Consider the following 16,856-nt stretch of genomic DNA (forward strand, 5'->3'; position numbering starts at 1 on the left):
TTTTGAAACTGCTAGTGAAAGAGCAAAAAATGTAAGTTTAATTGGTACTCCAATCCATGATTTACAAAAATTACAAAGCAATAAAAAGTACGGACAGTGCTAACAGTTGACGGCAGGAAAATTGACAGGAAAAATATAATGTAACTTTAACTTCCCTTACTGAATTATGTTTTTCAGTAATAAATAACATAGTACTTTCATTGGATTAGTTATTGTTTGGATTTAAAATATTTGACAAAGAATTCTGAATTCTGGCCTACAGAATCATATTTCTTGATGCTCTTCACTTGTATTTTCATTGAAAAATCTGTTGCCTTAGAAGACTTGGAGTACAGTGGTTGGTCCTGCAGTTTTTTGGTAACTATGAAATACAACATTTGTGACAGGGAAGAGCTCTCTTTACTTTTCCCTTTGCAAGGGAAGTATTGACTAATTTTTCTGCGGCTTTTTCTCATTGTTTATTAAAATGAAATTAGCCAGTATTTTAAAAGGGGAATGAGAAGGCAGAAATACTTTCCCAGTAGCTTAAGGAATATTACTTATCATCAGTCTTACTTTTTAAGGAAGCCAAAAAAGTAAATAGAGTAGAATTAGAAAAGCAAGTGAGTCACAGGACATATTTTCAGTGTGTTAACTAAAGAGTTAAATCTAGACCTGCTGGTGTGTGTTACCTGAATACCTGCTTGGTCGGGTCATCTTTTCTTTCTTTATTTTTTTATTCCCTTCCCCTTTACTAAAAGGCCTTCCCTTTACCCCCGGTTTTCTTTCAGCTTTGACCAAGTCTGTATAATGTATTTCTGTGACGATAACCGAATAAACAAAGTATGGTGCCATTCCTGATCAGTACAGTTTGTGACAATATGACATCTTCAAACAAAATGTTTATTTGAGCCCAGGGTGTCTCAGTTTGTTTTGGTGGTTTTCTCTTTGGCATACAGTACAGGTTGTTAGTTGCATCCATCTGACTGTAATATACTATAATTGTGAATCCACATTAATGAAACCACCACCACTTAGCTAGAGCCTTATTTGTTGTGTTGCTTTGGCTTTAAAGATTTAAAGATTTTTTTTGTAAATGTAATTTTGAATTGGCAAACTCACCACACCATTCAAACATAACAAATTAAGAAAATGCATAAGCACATTCTGTCTTCTCTTGAATTGTTCTTCAGTGGTCACAGATGTCAGAGTCACATACAAATTGCTTTAACAATGTATTTGTCAGTCTGGTTAACCCTATTTTATTTTTCTGGTTTTACAGGCAAATCGTACCTGCCCAATTTGTAGAGCTGATGCTTCAGAAGTGCATCGTGATTCAGAATGACCAATCTAAGAGCACAAATCTGCTTTGGGTGTTTCTGGTCACATGTATATATGAACTCTCTATTGAACTTACCTACCCATGTGGCTTCCAGCCTACCCTTTACACAAAAGGGTCAATGGACCTTACTTTGCACTGTGTGACTTAATCAATTATAAAGCTTATAATTAGTCTTCACAGTTACGGGATTGTTATACTAACAAGTGTGATTGGAACTCCAAAGATTTTTTTTTAGCTTAATTTTGTGTGTGCACTAACATTCCCTGGGTTTTGTGTGATCATTCCAAGTGTTGCTGCGAGATTACTGTGGATGTGATCTTTTAGCATGTGCTTTTATATAAAAGAAAAAGGAAAAAAAAGTGGTAGCTCCAAACAATATAGCAATCTACCTTATATAGAGCCTTCAGATACTGTGAGTGGGGATGAAAAGTGTGAGTGTGTGTTTGACTGAGAGAGGGGTGAGTGACGTGTGCTTGTGACTGGGTGTGCCTGCGTGTTCGAGAACTTACATACCAGCATGTACTGAGAACGTATGTGTGTAGTAATAATTATGCTGCAATGTATAATCTTGTGTGTTATTTAAACAGTACTAGTACTGTACACTGGTTCCTTTCCTTGTGTTTGCAGTTGCACACTGAATGCAATGGGTGCAGCAATTACAGACATTTAGTATTTTGTCCCCAATGTACTTACAGGTGTAAAGACCTTTCTACCTACTACTATTCAAACAGCTGTTATGCTTCCCCTTCACTGGAGGCATTAAGTGTGTACCACTAAAGAATGCATTCATTCTTCATACATGAGTAACCTTGGGGGTTTTATCATATGTTAAAAAGTCTGGATTTTTTAATGGCTGATTTACAAGTTATCAATGTAGAGTCACAATATCATATTTAGCAAATTTTTCAGTTGCTAATATAGCTGTATTTTTCTGTTTTCCTTTTAAATTTTTCTAGCTGGGTTTACCAGTTAAATGTTTCTTTCATGAAGGGAAGCAGGAAGTACACTGAGGGTGTCCTGGTCTTGTGGAACAGCTCTTAACTTTTGCCCATTGTACTTGATAAGGACATAATCTTTTAGCTTATAAACATTGGCTTTAATCACATTCGTTCTTTGTAATTGACAAGGAAGTAGGTATGTAACTAAAGTAACTTGTAAAAGGTTACAATTTTATTCCTGCAACTTCATGAACAAAATACATTTTTTTGCGTTTTCTCATAGAAGTAGAATTTCACATTTCTTCCACCCTATCACAAGAGAAGGTAGGTTTTGGTCATAACCTGCAGAATTCAGTAGCCCGGATGCTGCTTCTTTCCCTTCCTTATTTCATGATGAGTGTAATAGGAAGAAGGAACTCCTAGGTTATTGCAATCAAGTTTCCAGAGTGCTCCACTAGAGAAATTTGGAATACTTTCCTGAACAATGCTGTGAAAAAGGAGAGGATAACATCTATTCAAGTGCTCTGAATAATATTTTATTTGGGCCATTGAAAAAAATGAGCTTTTTTTGTAACATTCACACTGTTAACGTCTCTGATGTGTTCTAGCAAAATATTTAGGTCTGCATATGCACTTTTTGCAAGGAAACTCTTCTCATAAATTCAGTGTCATTTCTTTGGTTGCAGCAGCAGCACAAGTGGCACAATTACCAGTATTGCTACAACTTGCTGCCAGTCTCAGCTTTAAGTTTATTCTTTTATAATTTCTGATTCTTTTGTATGCTGCTATGCTTTAGTATCAGTTAAAATTTCAAACAGTGTTAGATGTTCTCCATGCTGGTTTTCCTCTTTGAAGATTTTACAGACCAGTCACAGCTCTTGGTGCAGCTAAATAAAAGCACAATTTTGCCCTGTTTCAGTTGTTTTTCCCTCTGGTCAGTTATGCAGGTAGTTCTGAAAAACAGTGATGCTTTATATACCTGTCCTTACATAGGAACACTAAATAAGTAAAAATGCTGTTACTTCCACTTCAAAATACTAGAATTTCTTTTTCCGCTCTTCCAGTGGAGTTAAAAAATAGGCTTTTCACAATAGCACCTAGCAGGTTAAATTATGTGTAATTTTTTTTTTAACAAATAAAATCATGTTTAAAAAGCATATACCACCTATGTCTTACAAAACTTAGCCTCTTTTATATAACTGCAAAAGAAAAAGAATCCATGTACAGATTCAAATATGACTAACATTTCTGTGTTTAGTATTCAGTTCAAAGCATGGAAAGAGGGTATTTTTTCTAAACTTGATACAAGTGAATAGGACACATACTTCTGAAGCTGAGGAAAGTAGTTCTCTTTCTGGAACTGGAGAAATGTCCCTTTTTCCCCATTAATATTCATTGAGACAATGGGAGATCTAGGAGATGGAGGGTCTAAGTTGGTAAAATCCTGCAATTAATTGTTGCACTCTTATGGCTCATCTATTCTGGAATGGTTCTTTGGTTTGCTTGGATGAATGGGGACTTGTTTCCCATGGTTAGTGTGTACAAAGAGCACACACATGCTTATATCTTGAATTAGCTCAGACAGGCTACAACCACATCTTCTGTGGTGGCTGTCAAGGGCAGGGGATTTATGTTCAGCTCTTAACTGCCATGTATTATGCACAGCTGCCGTGGTGCCTGATAGCACCTGAATTCAGCAAGACTTCTTTTATGTTTGTTGCCTTTCTGCCATCCAATGACTTAAAAACAAAAATACCCAACCTCCATTATGTTTGCTTTATCATATTGGCACTGCTGTGTTTTTTTGCATAAACTGTCAATTTAATTTGACATTTTGGTGGATATCAAGGCCTACAGGTAATTCCAGTGTCTCATTTTTTGGCTTTCTTCAGAAAAAGAAGTAAGGCCATATGTTGTATGTCATTTTGTACAGGATCTTGAATGTGACTTCACAGCTCTTAACACAAAGCATAATACTTGGGATGAGACTTAACAACTGTTTTAATTTTAATTGTAGAAAACAGTTTTAACTGAGTTATCTTTGGGCCTTTGTAAAAGCTGTGGTTTTTTCCTTTGGTACATTGTTACCTCATTTTGCTACTTGTGTTTCAGACTTGCTAATTATTATGAAAGTTTATGGTTTTTATTGGAATCATATTTTGTTAAGTGTTTTCTTTAAATCATATGCTATTGTATCATTTCACATGTAGTTTTAAATGTATTATAAATATCTGTAACCAAATCATTTGAAGGCTTGATAAATTTTTAACAAAATTTGTACATTTTTTATGAGAGTTACTAGTAATGCTTTACTAGGTAGTGCAATGAATTTTTATTTTTATTCCCTGTGCCCAGTTTTGGAGTTGAGAGAGTTGTTCAGTAATAAATGTATGATGTACACTTACACAATTTTGTTCTGTTCTTTCTCTGAGGTTTTTTTTTATTACTGGGCATATTTCTGTGCATCATCATGCAAATTGAAGTATTACTGGCAACAGCCACTTGTGTTGTAGGTGTTTTGCCACCTTAACTGTAGCACACAACTTTTTCTTTATCCTTACGTTGAGAGAGCCTCAGAAACTGATCTGAAATGCTGTACCATATTTCTGAGAGTGTGAGAATTCATCATACTCAAAGCTCTTATTTACTTAGCCAGAAGAAACTTTGTAGGGATGAAAGTGCTTGTTAGGCATACTATTTGCACTGTGAATCAGCTGAAGAGATGTGTTACACTTTTGCAGTGCCCTAACAGTAGTAAGTGATGCGTCCTGAATTATGATGGTTTAATTAACCAGGGTCACACAAGAAACTGGTAGTAAAACAAAACCAAAAAGAAAGGAAAAAAAGTGGAGTTTTGTGATTCTGGTTTTAAGATAATGTAATCTAAGTTGACAGATGTAGTTATTTAAGAGGTTTTCATTTACATAGGAGATCTTAATAGCTGCATCTACAGCAGGTGTTCTAGGTACTCAGACATATTTGAAGATTAATTCATGCTTTTGAGAATCCTTAAGCAGGTTCACACACATACCTTTTGGATTTGGGAAATGATGGAAAAGAGAACTGTGTCAATCTGTGAGCTCAGACACTTGCAAAATCACATTTTTGCACGTGAGTATATTGCAGAGCAGCTTTCAGCATCATCAGTAGTTTGGCCATGATCAGTCCTAGCCTGAAGAGCAGAATTGCCCTGCTCCTCTCTCCTGATCTGGTCTGTTCTGTGCTCCCCACCTTTGTGTCACAGCATCTCAGTCTCTTCCTCAGCCTGTGCAATGGCCGTCTTTGCTCACAAGCTTGTGTTACCACTCCTCAAGAGTCTCCTGGCATTCTCATTAATTATTCTGTTGCTAATAATTTCTGTTGCTAATTTCTAGTAAATCATATCACTGCCACCAGATACTGCATCCTGTGTACTCTTTTATTATTCTGTTTTCCTTTCTTGCTTTCAACTACTGCCTACAGCTCTAGTTTCTCTATCTCATGTGTCTGCTGTAACCTTCCTTCTCCCACAGCTCACACTATGGTGCACACGACCATCTGACTTTCAGATGTGGTATTTCCTTGCAACTGATTTGCCTTGCACATTTGTGATTTCCATGCCCACAGTGCTTATCAGCTGATTCAGGAATGACAGTATGCTTAAGATGGAGTTCTTAATTTCTTATTTAGTCTTACATATGCAATAGACGGGCTTGGCTTTTCAGGAGCAGTGGCATTGCTGCAGCTTTTGTCCAATTCTAGCCTTTGCTAACCTTGGTAGATGTAGATGTGTTTATTTAACAGTATAAGAATCTTCCCTTGTCTTCGATTCTTTGAGGAACTAGAGGACACTTCCAAATCAACTGCCCTTGTCGTTATAGGGGACTTCACCTTGCCAGAACTCAGCTGGAAGCCATCACACAGCTGGTACAACCCAGGTCGTAACATTCTTAAAAACGTTGGTGACAGCTTTACAGAAGTGAAGGGAGCCAGCAGGGAAAGATTCCCTCCTTGACCTACTGCTTGTCAACAGAGAGGATCTTGTGGGTGCGGATTGGCTCTGTCTTGGCCACAGTGACCACAAAGTAGTTAAAATCTTTGTTGATGTGAGGGGAAAATCCCAGCAAAATCTCAGCTCTGAACATGAGGAGAGCAGACTGCTCAGGGAACTAGTAAGTAAAATCGTCTGGGAAAATGTTCAGGCAGATGCTGGGTTCCATCAGTGCTGGTCACTTTTTAAACATCACCTAGGGACACAGTAACAGGTGATTCCTAAATGTTGGAAGTCAGGCAAGTGAGGCATTTTCTCTTGGAAATAAGGCAAAAAGTAAGGTATATGCCCAGTGAAGTAAGGTCAGGTAACATGGGGAGAATGCAGAGGTGCTGCTTCCCATTGTAGTTAGAAAATTTATGCAGCCAAAGCTCAACTGGAGTGGAAGCTGGCCAGAAACAGGGACAATAGAAACAGTCTTTTCAAATATGTTAATGGCAAAAGGCAGTGTTAAAATAACACCAGCCTGTTACAGGATGAGGGAAGTCACTTCACAAACAGGGACAGGGGCAAGGCAGAGTTGTTAAATGCATTCTTTGCCTCTGTCTTTAATATGGATGATGGGCCATGGATGTTGGACTCCCAAGGGGGTCTCAGTGTCCTGAGCTGGAGGACCATGACTGTGAGAAAGATCAATTTCCATTTGACACTGAAGATACTTTTGTGCAGGATCTTCTCCATCTGGATCCCTGCAAATCTGTGAGGCCTGATGGGATTCATCCAGGAATCCTCAGAGCTGGCTGATGTCATCACAAAGCCTCTCTCCATGGTCTTTGAACAGTCTTGGGAATCTGGAGAGGTTCCAGCTGACTGGAAGCCAGTGAACATTAATCCAGTTTTAAAGAAGGAAAAGGAGATCCCTAAAACTAGTGTGAAGTCTCACTTCACTGCCACGTAAAATTGTGGAAAAGATTATTCTGGGAGTACTGAAAAACAGTTGGAGGACAACCCAGTCATCAGTCACAGCCACCATGGCTTCATGAGGGGAAAGTCCTGCTTGTCCAACCTGATTTCCTTCTACAGCAACATAACCCACCTAGCTGACCAAGTGAAGCCAGGTGATGTAATCTTTTTGGGTTTCAGTAAAGCTTTCCATACATACTGTCTCTGTCAGTATCTTTCTGGACAAAACATCCAGCCTACAGCTGGATAAACACATCACATGATGGGTGAGCAGCTGGCTCAAGGATAAGGCACAAAGTGCAACAGTGAATGGGGTGACATTAGACTGGTGTGACCTGTCACTGGTGGGGTTCCACAGGGCTCCATCCTCAGTCCTGTGCTCTTCAACAGCTTCATTAATGGCCTGGACGCAAGACTGGAAGGGATACTGAGTAAGTTTGCCAACAACACTAAACTGGGAGAAGCTGTCTACTCCTCCAGAGGCCTTGCAGAGAAACCTCGATAGATGAGAGGGCTGGACAGGCATCACCTGTATGAAGTTTAATGAGAGAAAGTGCCAGATTCTGTGACTGGGCTATGGCAACCTTTGTGTATGTGTATAGACGGGAATGAGAGGCTGGAGAGCAGCTCCATGGAACAGGACCTAGGGGTCCTGACTGACAAATTGAATGTGAGTGAGCAGTGCCCTGGCAGCCTGGAGGACCACCATGTCCTGGGGTGCATCAGGCACAGCATCACAGCTGGGCAAGACAGGGGATTGTTCCCCTCTGCACTAGGGCTGCCTCACCTTGAGTGCTGGGGCCAGTTCTGTGTACCACAATATAAAAAACACATTATGCTTTTGGAGAATGCTCAAAGGATTGCAGTGAAACTGGTGAAGGGTCTGGAGAGGAAGCCATATGAGGAGCAGCTGGAGGTCACTTGTGCTGTTCAGCCTGCAGGAGACTGATGAGAGACCTCATTGTGATTTTCAACATCCTTACAAGTGAACGGGCAGGCACTCATCTCTTGACTCTTGTGACCAGTGCCAGGACTTGAGGAAATGGCATGAAGCTGAGTCAGGGGAGGTTTAGGTTACATTATCAGAAAAGGGTCTTCACCCAGAGGGTGGTTGGGCACTGGAACAGGCTCCCCAGGGAAGTGGTCACAGCCTGACAGAGTTCAAGAAAGGTTTGAACAAGTGTATTTGCCCAAGGAAAATACGCTTGGGCACATGGTGTGATTCATGGGGATGGTGCTGTGCAGGACCAGGAGTTGGACAGAATGATCCTGATGGATCCCTTCCAACTCAGCATATTCTCTAAGTTTGTGAATTATTGCATCCACAAAGCTCTGTGCTTTTTCAAACACACAAATATTCTATTTGTGAGCCATCAGTTTTGAAATGCATATTCTGCCGAACACAGTCTCACATGCTGGCCTTTGCAGTGGATTGCACTGTGCCACTTAACACATCACTGTGTCTCAAAGTGCAGTTTTCAATTGTAAAAGAGCTCCCGTACAATCAGACTTCTAGTACCTAGAACAAAACTCAGCAAATCTTCATTCTGAAATGGACATCTTGGAAAGGCTCATCCTGGCACCACTAACAGTTCTGCAGATACCCAAGCCAGCACATTCCTCCATGGTAAATGTCCTGGGAGATACCCCACCAAGTTCCTCTGTCACAATGTTTCTTCCCATAGATTTGTGCGTGCAGGAGAATCATTTTCACCACACCATGTTTGCTAGGGTTTGGAGAATGTTTAATTTTTTTGAGAGGCAGTAAAGGGAAGAATATGGAGAGAGAAGAAGCAATTCACAGCTCATCTGAGTACTAGGAGCTTGGGCCATCATATAGTCTTATTTAAAAACTGACTATAAATCTGTTAGTTCAACAAGAGAAATGAGAAGGAACTGTACTCAAAACAAGGAATGGAATTTTCTCCTACGTACTCTAGCAGCCCTCTTAAATACTACGTGAGAAACTTGACCTTCCTTCCAAGGATAATACATCCTTTTTTTACTCCTGAGTTCCTCCAAAACCTCATTGCCCATGCAGGCTGGACGTTTGCCTCGTTGACTTGTCTTTCGGTCCTCAGGGACAGTCTGTTCCTGTGCCTTCAGGATCTCCATTTTGAAGTATGTCCACCCTTCCTGAACTCCCTTGTTTTTAAGGACTATTTCCCAAGGAACTCTCTGAATATGTCTTCTGAATAGGCCAAAGTCTGCCCTCCGAAAGTCCAGTGTAAAAGTCTTATTAATGTTCCTCTTGACTTCACCAGATATTGAGAATTTTATAATTTCATGATCACTATGCCCCAAGCAGCCTCCAACCACCACATCTCCCAACAACTCATCTCTATTTGCAAATAACAGAACATAGTCCCTTCCCTGGTGGGCTCAACCACCAGCTGCGACAAAAAGCTGTCCTCCATACACTCTAAAAATTTCCTGGACTGCCTATTTTCAGCTGTATTGAGTTCCCAACAAATGTCTGGCAGGTTGAAATCGCCAACAAGACGATCCAGAAACATTCTGTAGCTGCTTATAGAATGAATTGTCCACCTCTTCTTCCTGGTTGGGTGGACAATAACAGACTCCCAGTATGATGTCAGCCTTGTTGGCCTTCCCCTTAATTCTTACCCACAGGGACTCAACATCGTCATCATAAGTTTCAATACCTATGGCATCCAAAGCCGCCCTAATATAAAGTGCCACCTCTCCACCTCTTCTCCCTTTTCTGTCTCTTCTGAAGAGCTTGTAGCCATCCATTGCAGTGCTCCAGTTATATGAGTCATACCACCATATTTCTGTGATGGCAACTTCATCATAGTTCTGCTGCTGCACCATGGCCTCCAGCTCTTCTTGTTGTTCCATGCTGTGTACATGTGCATTAGTGCACATGCACTTTGGCTGGGCTACTGATTTCACCCCTAACTCAGGCTTACCACCCTTGGGCCTGCTTCCAGACAGCCCAACTGCATTCTCTTCCCCCTTCAAAGCTAGTTTAAAGCCCTCTCAACAAGTTCTGCCAGTTCACAAGCTAAACAGAGAGATGAAGCCCATCTGGTTCCAGCAGGCCTGGTGCTGTAAAAGTTCCCCCATGATCAAAGAGCCCAAAATTCTGCTGATGGCACCAACCCTTGACCCACTTACTGATAATGTGATCTCTCCCATTCCTTTCACTGTTTTTCTCAGCCACCAAAGGGACTCAGGAAAAGACTACCTGTACCCCTGTCCTATCAACTACTTGTCCCAGTGCCCTAAAGTCCCTTTTAACTGCCCTGACACTCCACTTTTCAATCTCATCACTGCCAGCGTGGAGTATGAGCAGTGGGTAATAATCAGAGGGCTGAGTCAGCCCAGAAAGTCTCTCAGTAATATCTCATACCTGGGCCCCAGGGAGGCAGTGAACTTCTCTGTGGGATGGGTCCAGTTGATATATGGGGCTCTCTGTTCCCCAGAGAAGGAAATCACCCACCATGATTACCCTTCTTTCCTTTTTCATGTCAGAGGTGGTAAATCTTCTCACAGATGAATCATAATTGGGAAGCTCACTGTGCAGATAATTTTCTTCTAAGTCATCTGGCTGACTCTCCAGATCCAGGGGTTCATACTTATTCTGAAGTGGCACCTGGCTTGTGGTTGGGGGTTGGGAGGAATTTTTATTATTACCTCCTTGAGTAGGTTTCCACTTACACTCTTCGTCATCTACCAAGTGTCTTCTGTTGTCTGACAGTGAGAGGCATGGGAGTCCTCTAACTCTTGGTGGGCCTCCCTCAAGGATGGAAGAGTTCAATCCTCCCCCAAGGATTGAACTCCACCAATCGATTTCCCTTTCACTTTCCCTGATACTCCTTAGTCTTTCAACTTCCTCACTAAGCTCGGCCTCTCTAATCTCCTTCCAAGCAGAAGGAGATCATTCACCTGTTCACACCCCAGGCAGGTTTCCACCGAAATGTCCCCCTGAAACGACAGATAAGCTCAAACAGTCCGCGCAGGAATGGGTCTGGACAGACTCATCCTTTTTGGAGGGTTCCATTTGATTACATGCTCTTGTACTAACTACAGTTTTTGATCGTGTACAAACCATTACTACCAGAAATGCTAAAACCTTCCAAACAACAGAAGCACCATGCACAACAAACAGTGAACCTTACTAGCAAGAAACCCTGCCTGCGCTGCCGTGCCGTGCTGTGCCATGCCATGCCATGCCGTCAGAGATGTGCCACGCCCCTGTTTGCCCTCTCCTGTTCACTGCACTCCCTAGATGCCTCTTTTATTCAGCCCGCTACTCAATGATGGACGAAGCCCTGCCCCAGACCTCATGATCCTCAAGCACAAGCAACACACCTGCTCAGTGCTCTCACAAATAGCCACTTCATCGAAGGGGGAAGCCCCACTCCAGTCCTGTATGGCCCTCAACCACAAGTTTGAGGAGACTATTCCTTGGGAATCCACTTATACCAAATACCCTTGGGCTCTGGTCTTCCTGGGGATTGTCTCAGTGAGCCCATAATTTTGCTTATGATTGATTTTGCAAGATCTGTTGCTAGGGGGAATCTCAGTATCAAATTATACATATCATAGCATCCCTGAGCTTTAGAAACACTGCTGAGTCTATTGGCTAGAATTTCTGCCCTCATTTCATGGACTGTTAGGTAGGTGGCTCTGTAGGAGAGTGGAAATGGAAAGATACATTTAGTTCTTGTTTTGGGACCTGGAGAAAAAAAACAAGCCAAAGAGAGGTTGAGAAGACTGTATCCAGGAACAAGAAGCTCCTGCTGCTCTGTGCCCGTTGGATGAGGCAAAATGCATTCACCAGCAGAAGGCTTCCAAGTCTCCCTAGGAACTGCAGATGGCAGCAATTCAACAACTAATTCTTTCTGCACGGGGCATTGCCTCCACTGCCCTGTGCATCTGGCCATGTCTCGGAGCTGCAGTCCAAACGTTCAAACGCAATGGGAGTTCTACATACTCCCAGTCCTCCTCCTCCCTTTTGTCTTCCCCCACCTCCCCACACGGTGTGTTTCCCCTTCAGTAGTGGGAGAGGTCATGGTTTATTGCCAAGCTGAACCAATTTCCTGCCTGTTGTGACAATGACAGCACAGAACAGACACAGCTAAAGATGATATTGCTGCCAATGTGACAAAGCTCCTTGTGAGCTGTGCAGATAGCCCAGCCATGCTGCCACATGGTACTGCTGGGGGAAACCAGTCTCTAAGCTTGCTCTTAGATGCTAGGGAGGGTACTGTGAATGTTGCAGAAAGTGTTGAATCTTTTACAGTCCTGCTGAAGCTCTGTGGCACAGCCATGACATTAGGTAGCACCTTTCCACCTCAGAAATGTTGCTAGCATTGCTATTAGGTGAATGAGACTGGGTGTGCTTTTCTCTGCAGTGGGCTATGCAGAGGCACAGGGTCACTGTGGCAAAAATGGGCTGCAAATTGGCAGCAAGCAGACTGTGTGAGGCACAGTCCTCAAACAGGGAGTGTTCTGCTTGGCATCCTTTCTGCCCTGTAGGTACCAACATCTTCCATGAAAGACAGACTCTGTGAAAAGGAAAGTGGTGTGTAGGTACATATTTCATTTTGAAAGGGTGGTTTCCATGTGAGTTGTTCATAAATGGCACAATTTCATTGACAGGGCATCAAAATTATGGCAGATTGAGATGTAGATTTATTGGTGTAGTTTTGAATACAAGTAAGGTAGGACTGAACTAAGTATGTATATGCAGCTGTGGCTACCATTATTTCACAGTAATAATTACATTGTTCTTATTATAGAAAAAAATACATTATTACATAGTAACTCACCTCTTGCACCTCAGATGGTACATAAATGGTACCTACATAGCTGCTGATATTCCTGGACTGTTTTTCCAAAAACCTGCAGCTTGTTGTCTGCCACAGCTTGGTGGACCAGTTTCTGTTTCCCTGGAAATTTTCTGGGGAGATGTGTTATGTGCCTTTTGGGTAGCTACTTCAGCTGTTGTACTTTGGCCCCTGAAAGACAACAATCTGTTACTCAGGCAAGACCCACCTGCTCTGCAATTGGCAGTGTTGAGCAAGTATTACAAAGAACTGATCACCAGGATAATATGGGTAAGCAGAGGACAGAGAGAACACCTATTTTAAGAAAATTTCAATTCCCAATGGATGCAGATGGATTTCAGTACTACCTTTGCAGGGCTGTCCTAGGAGAGTGTTTTTGATGCTAATGTTAATCAATAACCTGGTGAACAAGCAAAATAGAAAAAAAGAGAAAGTAAAATCAGAATGTTGTCATAAATAGAAGTAGATGGGAAAAGATAATACAAGGAAAAAAAGATCTTTGTCTTACTGCCAGTTAGAGCATTCTCTGTGGCAAACAGGATGTCACAGAAAGAATCCATGGTTGAAGCAACACAAAAAGTAAGAGAAAAGAAGAAAATAAAATTAAGTCACTACAAAATAGGGTGAGTGGGAATGTGGGATGCGTAGATAAGAATGCCAAGCAGAAATTCTACATTTTCTATCCTTAAGTGGCAATCCCTTTCCCAGCTGCATATCCACGCTGTGTGTTTACATTGAAACTTGCTGTCTCTTCCTAGCTGTTTCTTCCACCTAAACTACATGAAACCAGTCTTCCTTGATCTGAGCATTTCCATGCTGGATATGCAGCCTCGATCCTGTCTGGGACTTAGAACACCAGGTGCTAGATGGTGTATTAGTGCCATTCAAATCACAGTCCTCAATTTCTTTGCTGAAGTGGTGATTCCACTTGGTGTTGAGTTGGTTGGTTTTTTGTAGATGGCTGCAAAGATGTCCAGATCTGCACCAAGCCCTGTAAACTGTACACTAAAACAGACTTAGTTTTATCACAACTCTCTTCTCCACAGTAAACAATTTAAAACACTAGAAAGCACAGAGAATCTAGCTCAACAAGTTTATTTGTAATGGGAAATGCCCTAGGTACAAATAACTTGCAAATTCTAACACTGCAAGTAATAGGCCTTGAAATGTCCTTACAGACAACCTTATGTTTGAGTTTGGATAGATAGACTAGAACACCTGAACTGGCAGCTGGGTACTAGTGCCATTCCTCTGGGACAGAAGATGAGCCCAATGTGCCTTAATGTTCTTATCAGGAACCAGGGCAATAGGCTGGAATATGCCCTCAGAGTTTTCTGTCATTACAAACAAGGAGGGTGTGAAACAGAGGATGAGGATAGATTAAGTGGCAGTCAGAGTCAGTCTTCTGAAGGACTGTGAGGTGCTGCAGAAAGCACCAGCATGAACTTCACAAAGATCAAGATGTGTCTGGGCTTATCTAATCCATGGAGTGACTCTGCAGCATTTAAGACTGGGCACCAACAGGCTGGGGATTAAGTTTTCCAGAAAAGGAACCAGAGTCCTGAGCTGGATATCTTCCATCAGCAGTGTGTGGCTTTGTGGTGATGAAGACCAGCCATATGTTGAGGAACATATTCAGTGCAGTTAGCTCAGGATGCAGTTGCAGTGAGAGCTGCAGGCTGAGCTCTGGGTGGGAGCCAGAGGCAAGAGGCCATGAGCTGCCGACCCTTGGCACAGGAAAGGGCACAGGGACCTGTGGCACCAGCCTGGGGACTGGACACTGAGACACAGCAGGAACTGAAGACTCAGTTGGAAGACCCCAGATTTTCTGGCATACAAACTGTGAGGGTATAAATGCCCAGGTAATCCTTTGTTCAGGGTTTCTCCTCGAGGCACCAGCTCGAACTCTTACTTTGTTGCTACACCAGGATTAAATTACTTGTAACCAGAGACCCGGCTGAAATCCTCATGAGCGACAGGCAAGCACCATTCTGAACGAATGAGCAATGACTGCCCTGCCCTCTACCAATCAGCCAGGTGCTGGGTTCAGATCTCTGCATCCAGACTGGCAGGCATGGGTGTCATGGGGCACCCAATGCAGTAGCATAACCTCAGGAGCTCTGAGGAGAGCTCTGACAGCTCACATCCAGTCACAAAAAGCATGTACCAGGTTTGCTCAGAACTGTGGGATTTTGTTGTCCATATATTCCTGCAGTAGAGGAATTGACTAAGCCTCTGACTGAGGAAACCAAGAACAAAGACATAAAGTCTGTTGCATAGGATCTGGAGAAAGAATAAGTTTACAGAGCAATAAAAGGAGCTTTGGTGTCTGCTCCTGGTCTTGGGCTCCTAGGTTATATATACAAAACCCTTCAATCTGTATGCACATGAATGTAAAGGAATAGCCAGTGGAGGGGTCAAGCATAATTTAGGACCCTATCAGAGACCATTTGCATATTACTCAGTTAAATTAGCTTCACTTGCAGCAGAAGCATCTAGCCTAAGTCAGTGGCAACAACAGCAAAAATATTAGAAATTAGTTATTCCCCTTGTCCTGAAACAGTTCATATCCCACATGATGTGGGGATACTGTTGACAGTCTGCAGCCCAAGCTCTAACACCACAATGGGCACATAGATATGAACTGATCTTCACAATGGCACATAATATTAAAAAGATGTAACACCTTGAATCCAGTGAGCTTAATGCCTCTACCTGATGACAGAGAACGTGCTGTTGTGGCTCTGGCTAGCCAGTGTGAATGGCCAAATTTGAGAGACCCTAAGACCATGTATGAGAAGGACTGGTCAACAAAAGAAAAGAAACAGTGGGAAAAGTGGGAAGTGACACAAGATTATGATGGAATGTGGTCTACAGAGGGGAAGCCAACTCTTCCAAAGAGATATTTAATCTGTGTGGTTAGAAGGTTTCACAATGAAGTAGGTGGAGAGGCAGAGGCAACAGCTAGCCAAATAAAAAAGAAAAGAAAATGTGCAGCTCCAGGAATTTATGCCACTGCAAGAAGGATCACAAATAGCTTCCCAGTCTACCAGAAGTAGTCAAGTATCAGACCAAGCTCAGAGACAGGATGACTAACTATGAATCTACTTCCCTTTTCAGCGACTACAGATAGAGTCTGTGGATACCAGACTCTAAGTATTTGCCAGTGATAGCAGATCAGCTATCAGGCTGGGCAGAAGCCTTTTCAGCAAAAAGGGCTGGCACAAGAGGAGCACAAAAGGCCTTGGCTTAAAAAGTTAAACCTACAGGGTTCTATAGAGTCTATTGAATCAGACAGGGGTGCTCATTTTACAGCTAATATAAACAATCAGTTGTGTAAATCCTTGAGAATACAGAGAAAATTACATCTAACTGCATCACCCACAATCTTCAGGACAAGTAGAGGGGAAGAACAGAACACAAAAATATGCGCATGAACTTATCTGAAATGGCCACAAACCTTAAATTTGGCACTGTGGAATGTTTGGAATGTTCCATCACAATCCGTGGCACTGGCAGAAAGTTTCTTTGGAAGCCACTCAGCTATGTCAGGAACTTATATTCCAGCTAAAATCAACCTTCTGCATGGAAAAGAATGCCTGACCCAGTATTTTATATATAAAATACAGAAGGGGTTCGAGGAATGGAGAAAGTATGCACAATAGTATCAACCCAGCCCACTTGAAATAGACTAAATTATACACAACCTGCAGATATAGTGCTAAGCAAGATATTCTCACAAAAAAAGTCAAATTAGAATCTAAATGGGAGGGACCATACGCTGTCTTTCTGTGTTCTTTAACATTTTAATTTTGCTGTTAAAATTTTGTGTTAGGAAAACTGGATAC

The 16,856-nt window shown here is 41.9% G+C and overlaps 2 protein-coding genes across 3 annotated transcripts in view; one reads left to right on the forward strand and one right to left on the reverse strand.

The window, feature by feature from the left end:
* RNF38 (ring finger protein 38) overlaps positions 1-4,668 on the forward strand; it is a 110,233-nt gene extending 105,565 nt beyond the window's left edge. For both annotated transcript variants that reach the window (XM_068176737.1, XM_068176738.1), the window contains one exon: positions 1,262-4,668. In XM_068176737.1, coding sequence (XP_068032838.1) covers positions 1,262-1,324 — 63 coding nt within the window. In that variant the 3' untranslated portion in view covers positions 1,325-4,668. The remainder of the gene's footprint in view (positions 1-1,261) is intronic.
* GTF2H2 (general transcription factor IIH subunit 2) overlaps positions 1-16,856 on the reverse strand; it is a 459,966-nt gene that overhangs the window by 435,689 nt on the left and 7,421 nt on the right. The window lies entirely within an intron of this gene.

Source organism: Anomalospiza imberbis, chromosome Z (assembly GCF_031753505.1).
Source record: "Anomalospiza imberbis isolate Cuckoo-Finch-1a 21T00152 chromosome Z, ASM3175350v1, whole genome shotgun sequence".
Lineage (NCBI taxonomy): Eukaryota > Metazoa > Chordata > Aves > Passeriformes > Viduidae > Anomalospiza > Anomalospiza imberbis.